The 12,388-nt window shown below is 31.6% G+C and overlaps 5 protein-coding genes across 9 annotated transcripts; 3 read left to right on the plus strand and 2 right to left on the minus strand.

The window, feature by feature from the left end:
- The first annotated feature begins 216 nt into the window (after window positions 1-216).
- On the plus strand, window positions 217-2,340 carry LOC108560505 (E3 ubiquitin-protein ligase RFWD3-like). Of its 4 annotated transcripts, none has more exons than XM_017918079.1 (4): window positions 249-298; window positions 490-532; window positions 587-1,594; window positions 1,656-2,340. In XM_017918079.1, the coding sequence occupies exons 1-4, from the start codon at window positions 287-289 to the stop codon at window positions 2,309-2,311; spliced, it is 1,719 nt and encodes a 572-aa protein (XP_017773568.1). In that variant the 5' UTR covers window positions 249-286; the 3' UTR covers window positions 2,312-2,340. The 4 variants fall into 4 exon arrangements, with proteins under 4 accessions (XP_017773593.1, XP_017773568.1, XP_017773584.1 ...); XM_017918095.1 differs by having other exon boundaries at window positions 251-298; window positions 506-532; XM_017918087.1 differs by having other exon boundaries at window positions 256-298; window positions 475-532.
- Window positions 2,341-2,541: 201 nt separating this feature from the next.
- Window positions 2,542-4,929, plus strand: LOC108560647 (alpha-L-fucosidase). Its single transcript, XM_017918292.1, has 6 exons — window positions 2,542-3,426; window positions 3,481-3,622; window positions 3,676-3,782; window positions 3,845-4,345; window positions 4,401-4,708; window positions 4,760-4,929. The coding sequence occupies exons 1-6, from the start codon at window positions 3,219-3,221 to the stop codon at window positions 4,874-4,876; spliced, it is 1,383 nt and encodes a 460-aa protein (XP_017773781.1). The 5' UTR covers window positions 2,542-3,218; the 3' UTR covers window positions 4,877-4,929.
- LOC108560640 (cytosolic non-specific dipeptidase) lies at window positions 4,879-6,796 on the minus strand. The gene is made up of 5 exons (XM_017918280.1): window positions 6,625-6,796; window positions 5,874-6,554; window positions 5,395-5,815; window positions 5,043-5,294; window positions 4,879-4,987 (listed from the first exon to the last, which is right to left on the minus strand). Exons 1-5 carry the CDS (start codon window positions 6,657-6,659, stop codon window positions 4,943-4,945), a joined length of 1,434 nt encoding a protein of 477 aa, XP_017773769.1. The 5' UTR covers window positions 6,660-6,796; the 3' UTR covers window positions 4,879-4,942.
- Window positions 6,797-7,929: 1,133 nt separating this feature from the next.
- On the minus strand, window positions 7,930-9,279 carry LOC108560531 (leucine-rich repeat-containing protein 59). Its single transcript, XM_017918117.1, has 4 exons — window positions 9,171-9,279; window positions 8,980-9,109; window positions 8,867-8,926; window positions 7,930-8,813 (listed from the first exon to the last, which is right to left on the minus strand). Exons 2-4 carry the CDS (start codon window positions 9,076-9,078, stop codon window positions 7,995-7,997), a joined length of 978 nt encoding a protein of 325 aa, XP_017773606.1. The 5' UTR covers window positions 9,079-9,109; window positions 9,171-9,279; the 3' UTR covers window positions 7,930-7,994.
- An 82-nt stretch (window positions 9,280-9,361) lies between these two features.
- On the plus strand, window positions 9,362-10,804 carry LOC108560539 (protein FAM195A). 2 transcript variants are annotated; one of them, XM_017918139.1, is made up of 6 exons: window positions 9,362-9,529; window positions 9,583-9,722; window positions 9,779-9,854; window positions 9,911-10,035; window positions 10,093-10,140; window positions 10,195-10,804. In XM_017918139.1, the coding sequence occupies exons 2-6, from the start codon at window positions 9,674-9,676 to the stop codon at window positions 10,332-10,334; spliced, it is 438 nt and encodes a 145-aa protein (XP_017773628.1). In that variant the 5' UTR covers window positions 9,362-9,529; window positions 9,583-9,673; the 3' UTR covers window positions 10,335-10,804. The 2 variants fall into 2 exon arrangements, with proteins under 2 accessions (XP_017773628.1, XP_017773619.1); XM_017918130.1 differs by having other exon boundaries at window positions 9,362-9,722.
- The last annotated feature ends 1,584 nt before the right edge of the window (window positions 10,805-12,388 follow it).

The raw sequence follows: 12,388 nt of genomic DNA on the forward strand, positions 1-12,388 counted from the left end.
CTCAACTTACTATCAATCAAGAAATTTTAGTTTGCTATTGCAAATACTCTTTATTCTACTAGACCTAAATTGAATTTATATTAAATTGCTAAAGAGTATTAATGTGATATCATTGCCCAATTTTCGTAAGCTGTAGTATTTTAATTATCAAATTAAAGCATTGAATATGCGAAAAATCAAATTGTTTAATATCAATGTATTTCCAATAGATGGCATGTGCATCTATAATGCTGTAAACAGCAACGATAGCTGTTGGTAGTTACGACACCTGTAAGTCCCCGGGAAAATGGTTTTTATGGTAAGTATCATGAAGTCAAGAAACTTATCTTCTAAAAAGAACTTTTTTAAATATACAAGTGGTATAATCAATCATTATCCATGTTTCCATTTAATATTATTTTCTATCCACATAAATGAGTGTTGCTCTTCTTTATCAAAGTTACTTTTTTTTTCTATCTTGTTTTTATTATACAGTGCTAAACTTTTAAGGCTTACTTTAATTCAGATGCTGAGGAATTTAACATGGATTATGGTAATTATCTTAGATGTTGAACTAATTGTTGTTAATAATATGTAAATATTTTAGATGACTTGCAAGTTGACCTTGTAATGGAAGTAGAGATTATAAATGACACGTCTGAAGAAGAACTGTTGGAACAAGATGTTTCACCTAGCAGTAGTTCAAGTCCTTCACCAATTTTACAAATAGAGAATAATGAACCTAATTTCCTGCAGTTTGATGAAAATTCAGAGAACAGAACACCTTCACCAATATGCAGTGCATCAAGTTCTAACCAAGATCCACCTATTAAAGTAGAATCACCAGCTAAACGAAGAAAAGTTAGCAGTGATGATGAAGATGGTGCTCTTTGTCCCATTTGCTTAGACAATTGGATGAGTACAGGAGAGCATAGGGTATGTGCTTTGAGATGTGGACATCTTTTTGGATATAAATGCATTACTAGGTGGATCTTCAGCAACAAGTCATGCCCCAGCTGTAAAATGAAAGCATCATCATCAGATATTCGATACATATATGCAAATAAATTGATCGCTATGGATGCAACTGAATTAGAACTAGTAAAGAAGAAATTGAATAGTGTTATTGAGGAGAAAAATAGGATAAAAGTGGATTTGACTAAAGCAATATGTAAGGAACATACACTGTTGCAAGAGATTGAGAACTACAAGAAAAAAATTAAAAATTTATCAATTACTAGTAGTAGTTCCCATACAAATAGCAGTACTAAACCAGTATTAAAGTTGAGCAATTCATCTCTAGTTTGTCAGCAGGGTACATGCAGGGTCATGGACATAAACTCTCAAATTGGAAAATTTGCAATATCTTTGAAATCCAATAACAACCTATTTCCAGGTTTTGGCATTAAAAAATGTTCCACAGATAATTTAGCAATAGTAGAGTACACACCACTGCATTCAAAAGTTATTAGGGACCTGAAATTTAATCACAGCAGTTCTTATTTACTAAGTGTTTCATTAGATAAATCAATCAAAATATCAGACCTTAACAGCAATAGTACAATTTCCACATATACATTTGATAGCATGCTTTGGTCATGCTGCTGGGATGAAAGTAAGGTGAAAAGGAAATTTAAAATCATTGTTCCCTAAAAGTTTTTTATTTTATTTTGCAGGTAATCAAAATCTTTTTTATGTTGGAAGTCAACAAGGTGCTACAACTAAATTTGATTTGAGGAACATGTCTGAGCCTGTCAAATCCACTAAGGTAACTGGCGACTGGTCGCCAGTTGTTTCATTAGTCTCTATTCCCTCTTGTCGAGGAGGACTAATGCCTCTAGGAGGTTTCATCACATGTAAATTGAATTCCATGTGGTGCTACGAGAATATGGGTGGATCTGTTTATAGGAAGCAACAAATCCCCATAGAGGGTCCGTTCATCTCAATGTCCTATAATAAAGATATCAATCAAGTGTTGATATCCGCTAGACCGAATTCACGAGTGCCAAATTCCAGACATTTCGTTTGCAATTTCGAAAGACTGCCTAACGAGGAAAATTTTAAATTTAATACTTTGTACACTTTCTACGGAGGCCAATTGCAGAAACAGTTGTCGCGGTCGCGTTTCTTGCAGCATGCAGGTTACACTTACGTAACCGCACAAGTTAACAATACAATTTCACTATGGAACGTGAACAACGGTAGTAACAGTTCAGTGCTTACAAACAATTCAATTCTAGATTTGATGCCGTTGAAGAATTGCAATGACTCGTATCTGCTCGCATTGTCCGAAAAGAAATTAGATTTTTATAAATTTCAAAATTGTACCTAATTATTTTATATTTGATTATTAATAATAAAAACCGAAAGTTCAATTTTAAATTATTGTTTTGTAAGAATTTTGAATATGTAAAATAATTAAATAACATATTGCAGCGTTTCCCAAACTTTTGAACATTGCGTATTCACATATTCTTTAAAAAATACAATTAGATGTTTGAATAAATATTTCACCGACAGGCACTTTAATATTTAAAATTATGAAAATCTTTATTTTTTTTCGCGGAATGAACCAACGTGAAATACGAATGATTTGTAGAAAAAAGATCAAAGTAATTAGTTTATTGTTTATGTTACATACCTAATTATTTTGTACTAGAAAGCTGCCTAGAGAAATTTGTTTTTGCCTATGTTTCAGATTTTGGTGAATGCGTTTTATTAGATCTTTTGAAAAGTTTAGCGTCCTAGTACACATGCGTACAATCAGAAACCTGAAAAATCTCACGGGTGATTCTCTTTGAGCAAAGAATTTCTAAAGATTCGTAATTAGAAACTAACTTGAAAATCAGGTTATTATATTTTTTAGAAACTTGATACATTTCAATCAAATTAAACGGTATAAGTTTTTTAATTTTTCTTATTTAATTTAAACTTACGAACAATAATATCAAGAATGCGGTATCTATAAACATTATTTACAAGATCAAATTGGAGCAAGAATAAAAAACTATTGAAGCATGCCTTTGTTACAGCTTTAAGCGATTCTTATGTACATACATAATATTTACACCATAAATGATAACAGTCGATAATGAAATTGTAATTAATAAAGAAAATATTTGTTTAGCTTTGATTATTTCGTTATCAGTGATAACTCTTCTAGAGTAATTAAAAAGAAAAAACCTCAACACTATATAACCTTCAAAGTATGAGATCAAAGCAAATTGTTTCAAATCAAGATGTGGTTAATATATTTCCTATGTGCAATTGCATCGGCTTCGTCCCTCGTAACTATACAAAAACCAAGTTATGAACCTACTTGGGAAAGTCTAGACACACGTCCGTTACCTAAATGGTACGACAAAGCAAAAATTGGAATTTTCATACACTGGGGTGTTTTTTCAGTTCCAAGCTTTGGTTCTGAATGGTTTTGGATGAGCTGGAAAGGTAATACATCTATAGAATCTAAACAAAACCATCGATTGCATTTTTTTTATTTAGCTAGCAACCAAAGCAGATATGTTGATTACATTAAGAATTTCTTTCCGCCCGGATTCACGTACCAAGAATTCGCAAAAGAATTTACTTGCGAATTTTTCGATCCGGACGAATGGGCAAAAATATTTAAAAACTCTGGTGCAAAGTATTTTTTTGTTACATTTAAATGATTCGTAACTTATTTTGTTCAATTTTCAGCTATGTAGTTTTAACAAGTAAACATCATGAAGGATACACACTTTGGCCTTCTAAATATTCTTTCAGCTGGAATAGCATGGACATTGGACCAAAACGTGATCTCGTTGGTATTTAATTTATTTATTTAAAATGTTTAGTTTTCCTCATTTATCTATAAAATTCTTTTCAGGCGATTTATCGAATGCAGTGCGTAAACAAGGAATGCGATTTGGATTATACCATTCCCTTTACGAATGGTTTAATCCCATGTATGTGGATGATAGAAGATCAAACTTCACGAGAAAGACTTTTGTAGACCGGAAGATTATACCGGAAATGAAAGAACTTATAGAGAAATACAGACCTGATGTTTTATGGTCGGACGGTGATTGGGAGGCTTATGACGACTATTGGAAATCTACAGAGTTTCTAGCCTGGGTTTACAATGAAAGTCCCGTGCAAGACACGATTGTTGTTAACGATCGATGGGGAATAGATATTCCTTGCAAGCACGGAGACTTTTTCACGTGCCAAGATAGATTCAATCCAGGTGTTCTACAGAAACACAAATGGGAGAATGCCATGACTATTGATAAAGAATCTTGGGGTTTTCGGAGAAACGCAAAATTAAGCGACTACCTAACTACTCACCAACTAATTACTACTTTGATTGAGACAGTTAGTTGTGGAGGTATTGATAATACTCATTTGTTTTCTAGAATTATTTAACTTGCATTTTTTTTAAGGAAATATATTAATTAACGTTGGTCCTACAAAGGAGGGCATAATTACTCCAATTTTCCAAGAAAGATTACGTGATCTTGGTATATGGTTGAAAGTTAATGGTTTAGCTATTTACAATACTACTCCATGGAAGTATCAAAATGATACAATTGGTCAAACTTGGTATACTACTTCAACGGACAGCGTATATGCAACAACTTTAGTTTGGCCAAAGGGAGGAATCCTAAAATTAACCAAAGTTAAGACTTCGTTTGCTAAGCTAAAATCGTTTTCCAGCGTTAAATTATTGGGTTACGAAAAGGAATTAACGGTAATAATAACTTTTTTATTTTTCAAATGCGTCAAATGTTTTATTTTGTAGGTCAAAGTTATTGCAGATGAAGTTCATGTGCTTTTACCAAGCAAAGACCTAGTTAAAACAGACTGGGCATGGGTTGTTAGGTTTAAATACAACGAATTAATCACTGAATATATTTAATAAATGTTCTTTTACTTTTAACATTATATAAGCGGAATATATATAAAAATGTAGTGTCTTAGAAAATTACAATTTAGAAACTTCGTAAAGATAAGATCCTAGCAGTTTAGTCTGGAACAAAATAAAAAATGAAATAAAACAATAATTGTCATCTTATTATTCTTACCCCTTCAATGTAGTTTCTGATGTCGATCTTCTCGTTCTGGGAGTGAGCACCATCATCACCACAGCCAACAGGTAAAAGCAAAACGTTTTTACCGGTGGCTTCTTGCAGAGTTAAAGTTACTGGAATGGAACCGCCCTCACGAATTAAATCAGGTTCTACTTTGTAAACGTATTTAGTGGCCTTTGCGGCAGCGACGTAGTGAGGATGTTGTGGATCTTCAGTCCAGGATTTAGCACCATGACTCAATTGGATCTGAAAACATTTATATTACAATAAACAAACTTATCTCATAATAAACATGATAAGACTTCTATCACATGATTGAATCAATAGTTATATAAGCTCAACGTACTTTCATCTTGTTTGGGCTGCCACGTTCCGCCCATTTCTTTTCGATATGCTTGATCACATAGTCACCAATAACGTTCGGCTCTTGATTGGGAACAATTCTAATGGAAAATTTACCATTGACTTTGCCCGGAATTACAGTTTTCTGGCCGGGTTCGCTGAACGCGCCTTCGATACCATGGATGGACAAAGAGGGTTGACGCCAACGGTGCATCAGAAGTTGCTCTTTAACAGAATTATGTGGCAACTGCTTTGTACCAATATTCGTTCTGTATTCCTCAACATCAAAGTGTACTTTTTTATACAGCTCTTTCTCAGTATCACTTAAGATAGCTACTTCATTGTAAATGTTCTCCACCAAAATCTTGCCATCCTTATCAACCAAGGTGTTTAGCAGGTACACCAAGTCAGCCATTGCTTCATGTCTAAAATAATGTAATGCATTTATGATAATTGTTGAACGTGAATATTGATTTTTCTTACACAGTTCCACCGAAAACGCCGCTATGAAGATCTTTTTCAGCACATTCAATTTCCAAAAAGAAGTAGCAGAGACCTCTTAGTCCATAAGTGATGCATGGATGATCAGTTCCTAACCAGTAGTTATCAGAAATACAGACATAATCAACATCTGACAAGAACTTATCCTTTTCAGCAAAGAGCAAATCATCCAAGCCTTCACTGCCAGATTCCTCCATACCCTCAAACACAAATTTCATATTGACTGGCAAATCTTCACCAATTTTCTGGAAACCTTCAAGTGCATGGATCCAGCATAAAACTGGTCCCTTGTCATCAGATGAACCTCTGCCATACAGTTTTCCATTTTTCTCAGTTAATTCAAATGGCTCTGTGTGCCAACCATCTTCCTTCAATGCAGGTTGGACATCCAAATGTCCATACACACAGACTGTCTTCTTTTTTGGGTCATTTCCCAATGTGCCCAGCAAAACTGGTGGCAAGGGAATCTGACGGGAGTCATGCAATGTTTGCATACCAACATCACGAAGGACAGTTTTAACTCCCAAATCTTGCAATTTCTTTTCAAACCAATGGACCACTTTTATTGTTTCATCTCTGTACTCTGGACTAGCAGAAACAGAGGGGATAGCAACAGCATCCTTCAAGTTGCTTATATATTTAGCTTTGTTATCATCAATATGTCTAGTCAGAACAAGATAAAAATGGAATTTAAATTTATTTAAATACAGATTTACAGTAATTTATGACTTACTTGAAAAGCTTCTGCAGCGGCTCCGGTAACCCCATTTTGATTGTTCTTAACTGTATTAAGTCTAATCAGCGAATGATTGTGTTATAATAAAGAGACTACTTTGAACTTGTTAAAGTGGATTGCAGTGGACTTTCATTCACTCCTATACTCCCACCAACATCAGCTGTCAAGTGATTGTTTTGGATTGGACGGATATAATGTGAAGATAGCAGCTGTTCGTTCGTTTGATTAAAATCAAAATTGTTTCGATTTGACTATAAGTAATGATAACTGATGATAACACTAATATTTCAAGTGGTACATAAATGTAGTCCATATACAATAAGTTACTATTGGAATTATATTCATAAATAATATCTAATATGTGATACTTTGTAGGACAACATAATAATACAAAATAATAACCACAACGTTCAGTAGAGGAATTTCCATTTGTGGTTTTGCCTTGGTAGTCGAGGAAATTTTGATATTTTTATTTCATTTAAATGTTACTGAATATTAATATATATTTACAATAAGAATAGGTGATTAAGCATGATTAAATTATATAACTTTGTAAATATTATTGGAGCTAAAGATAATCTTAAATGAATATATTTAAGAGATATCTATCAATATAAAAATGGTATTATGCAAACGCAATGTATTTTCGTATTGTTTCTTTTATTTTTTTAATATAATGAATAATTGAAACTACAAAATTTTGTCCCGCTCGCAAAATATTATTCAAGGGGCGAAAAGACCTCGATCGATAACACTTTGGTCATACATGTGGGCAATAAATATGTTAAATAAATGTTATTCAAGTCTCTAATATTTTATTATAAAAATTATAAACATAAAATATATTAACATTTCTTCCTCTCAGATTTTAAATCCTGCTGATGATTTTTTAAGAAGCGGATTATGGCTTCATGAATCCTTTCACATTTCATTCAAATATAAGTGAAGTTAATAGAATAATCTACTAATAACTGTATTAGTAGGTTTTATTTATAAATGTAAATACAAAGAGAATAAATCATTATGTTGAATATGGTTTGGGTGTAAATTTTAAGCTCCTCGCTTATTGACTAATTCGTTTAGCGACGTAGTCGTCGGAAGTCGGTTGTACTGTGAGGAGTACCTGTATAGAATTTTCTGAAACAGTTAAATTGAAATAATTGACTTTAGGCGGAAAGATCGAAGTCGATAGTCCTTTGCAAAAATGTAATTTATTTAGAAATATTATTATAAATGTCAATTTAAAAGAAACATAAACTTTTTCAAGTAGTTGAAGTTTTGTATTCAATATTACAAATTTATTTAAAATAAATTTTGACACATATATACAAGTTATATATAAAATATAAGTTCATATGGACAAAAGTTTAATTGGTTTTACTTGTAACTAAAGAATTGTAGTAGCTCTTGATTTTATCTAAGAAATATAAGACACTTTCATTATGTTGAAGATCCAAAAGAGTTGTACCCAATGATTTGTGCACCTTGCCAATTAGGTTTGCACTTTTGGATCCATAACTCTGAACAGCAGCTGGTGCTTTCGAAAGGCACATATTCCAAATTCTAATTGCTTGTTCTTCAACAAACAAAGTCTCTTTAAGCTTGAGTGAAGTTAGTACAAAAAGTGAAACAAATAGAAAGATCATCATAAAAAGAGGCAAGTAAGAATAAAATCCTTTAGAAGATTCTGGTACTTGAGCTACTGTCTTAAACTCAGTCTTTTGAATAGTATTAGGCTCCTTCACAATTGCTGGTTTAGATTCAACAACTTTTACTTTGTCCTTCTTCTTACTTTTCTTTTCTTGGGCTTTCAATTTTTGAGCTGTTGCTTCCTTAGCTTCCTTCTCCTTCTGCCTTTGTTTTTCCCTAATAGCATTTTCTTCGTCCACCTTGTCTTTCAACTTTTGATAAAAGTAGATGATGTTTGTTGCACATGTCTGACATTGCTTACTATCTAAGCACAGCCCAGATACTTCCTTAATTGCGGGCACCAAAGGGTTATCCTTTAAATCCAACCATTTCAGATTCTTCAAATTCCCAAAGCTCAATGGCAAATGCTCCAATTTATTCATATACAAATCTAAATGCTTGAGCTTTGTCAATTCTCCGAAATTATCTGGCAATGCTTTCAATTTATTCTTGCTTAAATCTAATTTTATTATATTCTTTAGAACTGAAAAATTTCTCTAAAATCAAAAGTTTTATTAATGAATTCTTTATATTAATTAATAAAACTCACAGGCAGCTGAATGATATGGTTATTAGATAAATCTAAACTGTGGACTTTCCTATATGTCGACTAAAAAATTACTACTATTAAAAATCATATAGGAGTTTCACTGGTAGTCTTACGATTTCCCTAACTGGCACATCTTGGATATCACACATACTCAAATCCATTTCTCCATCATCAACTTTATCTTTTAAATTCAATTTCTGATTTTGAGCCATGTTAATCAGGAGGTTCTATGTCCGTTTTAAACTGAAATATAAACTGAAAATTTTGACACACGTTTCCGAAAGATTGAATTGTAATTACTTACTTAGTTTTTGTTTTCGAAAATAATAAATAAAACAAAACACTAGTGCCGACAAGGATTTTCAAAAATAAACAAGTTACACGTCACTGTTGTAACATAAACACTGTTCCCAACAGCAGGAAAGTATAATTAGTTTGACAACTTACTTATTAATTAATTATCCTATTTAGGTATATAAAAAAAATATTATATAACACTAATATACATTGAACTAACTGTACAAAATATTTTTCAAAAATGTAATGTCATTTAGTTCTGAACAGTTGTACACAATGTAATGACATTGAAAGTCAATGTCGTCAATGTCATATTCATATGACATTAAGTTTCCTACTCGTGTGTTTAAGAATGTGCGCGCTCAAGTGATTACACAACATAACATTAATTTATATAATTGTTAAAGTAATTCTTTAAGGGTAACATCTTTCTACAAATAAATAAAAGCAGTTGCTTATTGTATTAGAATTTCCATTCATCACTTGAGTTTTATTTAAATTTAAACTAAAATGTATAATGTGAAAGGTCCAAGTAAAATAGTTGCTAAAACGCGAAGAGGTGAGCTTTTGCTATAGTCTTTGTTGAATTAGAAATAAAAAAGCAATTGCTTCTAGGTCCACCTCAAAATATTGAGAACTTTAAAGAGTATAGAAACAACAAGGGTTTGGAAAATGATGATGATCTGATGAAGTATGTACAAATTGAAAGTAGGTGGTGGTTATATTAAAGCAAATAACTACTTGCAGTGGGCCCAAACCAGTCTTTCAAAATGTGCCAAAGAGATTTATGCATAATAACAATAACAACAACCAATTGGAATCTCATGTGGATATGCCACAGCATGGAGAAATAATAAAGTTTATTAATGACTGTAAGTAACTAATTATTCTGATACATCTAAATCATTAAACTGCAACTCAATTTTTAGCTTGGAATTGTGTATATACAGAAGTAAACAACAATAATAAAGTTATAAGTAAGTTTACTTAAGATTGTAGAATTAAGGAAATATAATTATTTCAATTTGTAGATAGTAAATCATCAAATGTTGTGTATTATAAGGATGAGCCTGCATCTGCATTACAAAACTTTAAACCATTTGATCTAGAATCTTGGTGGGGCAAAAGGATATACACTTGCATAACCAGCTCTATTAATGGAAATTGTTGAATACAAATATATATGGAAGACAAACATACACATTATACTAATTTTTATATAAGAGTAGTATAGATTTATGAAGGCTGAATGTTCTGTAGTACTGTACAAAACAAATGGTGATAGATGTTAGAAAAAAAACAAATATGAGAGAAATCTGTATGAGGGTAAATGATTGTATTTTTGTGATATTTACTTTATACTGATGAGTTGATGTTTTGTGACTATATTTGTGTGACACTCATGTTGCAATTGTTTTATATTATTTTGTATCATATCAATTTAATCAATTGCATTGGTTTCCCTATTTATGAACCATTTGCAGGGTGTTAAAATAATTATTACAATATACATATTTGTACCTGTGCTAGTCTTATTTAAGGAAAAAGAAATTTGTTAGTCCTGTTTATTTCTTTTTTCAATTGTGTGTTTATTTACATCATGTTATTATTAAAATATTTTTACTACCATACCTTATTACATATCATGTTGAAAATAAAAATGCATAAACTAAAAAAATGCTTATCTATTGTTTAGGTATTTACTTACTCCTTATGCGCTGATTAGGTATACATTTTTGATTACGTTGTGCAATTGTGAATAGTCATCAAATCCTTTTACCGTACGAATATTTACGTATTGAAAAATGTAAGTAAACAATAACGGCTTCAAACTTTAATAGATATCATAAAAACAAAAATAGAAAGTGATATACAGGCTGGATAAAAATGATCTAGTAAATAATCCGAATCATTTGTATTCTTTAAAACAGAGTATCCCAAACTATTATTATTCCGCGGAACAGTGGTGTTCCATGAAAACTAGGAATAAAAAAGTACTAAATATATAATGATTTTTAATTTTATTGTTTATGTATTCTTACCTACACTATAAAATAAACAAGGTGTTCCGTGAAAATTTCAGGATTTACGAAGTGTTCCGTTGCAGGGAAACCCTTCTATTAAATTATATAAGTGCAATAAAAATATTGCATACATGCCACTTGAAGACTACAACCCAAAATTTTCGATTTGTTCTCTTAATATATCAGTTTTTCTGGACTTCCATAATGGATATTTTTAGATATTGCAGGCAGTACATACATATTTCTAATCCTGGGGCGCTCTATATTTATTTGCAGAAGGGCGTCTTGCATAAGAGGGCTTATACTACACTTGATGCATTTTTTTTACTTAACTTTTCCATACTTCTTACTATGGCGGTATTTAAAAGAAAGATTATATTGGACCATTTATCAATGGAACAACAAAATCCGTAAAAAATTGAAGTAATAAGTCAAAAAACATTACTACAGGTGTTGTTAGATGCTTTAGAAACAGCGCGTTCTTTTGAAGGGTATTTAAAAGGATGTAATTTTTAAAACTTATAGAGATAAACTGTTATAAAAGTCTGTCTGTTTAGAAAAGCATAAATATTAATTACTAAATATTGAAAAGTTATTCGATATTTAATTTCTTTTAGTCCATCTTGTAATTTACTATTTGGCTATTGGTCAAATCAGGAAATAATTACATTTATATACAGAATAGCTGATATATTTTTTATGATGTCCAACATATCTTAATGTATTTAAATATGTCAAAATATCTAATTCGGATTTTTCCAACATGTTTAGATAAGGGGTCGGTAGGTTCCCTTTTTCAATATTTTAAAAATGGTTTGTTACACCTTACAGTTTGGCGATACCTGATTTAGATCGTTATAAATTTAAAAAAAAAAACTATAGTTTGTACATTTTGGGCTGAAAATAACAGGTAATACATTTTAACAAATATTAATCTCTTTTAAAATTCGTTATAGTTTTTACATATTTTAAATATAAAATATAACTAACAATATAAAATGATAACTGTTGAAACAGTTTGTAGATTATGTACAGGGGTGGACGGTTAGCTATTTGGGTGCCCTGGACCTACACTGTTTGGGGGTCCTTAATTAACCCAAAGTTTGGGTTAGTTGTGTATATTTTATTGTTTTGATCTCCGAAGGACGTCCTTCGAAAGAGCGGGGAGCTGTTCTACAGCTTACATCCGCCCCTGACTATA

Source organism: Nicrophorus vespilloides, unplaced genomic scaffold, assembly GCF_001412225.1.
Source record: "Nicrophorus vespilloides isolate i.1.1-1 unplaced genomic scaffold, Nicve_v1.0, whole genome shotgun sequence".
NCBI classification, from domain to species: Eukaryota; Metazoa; Arthropoda; class Insecta; order Coleoptera; family Silphidae; genus Nicrophorus; species Nicrophorus vespilloides.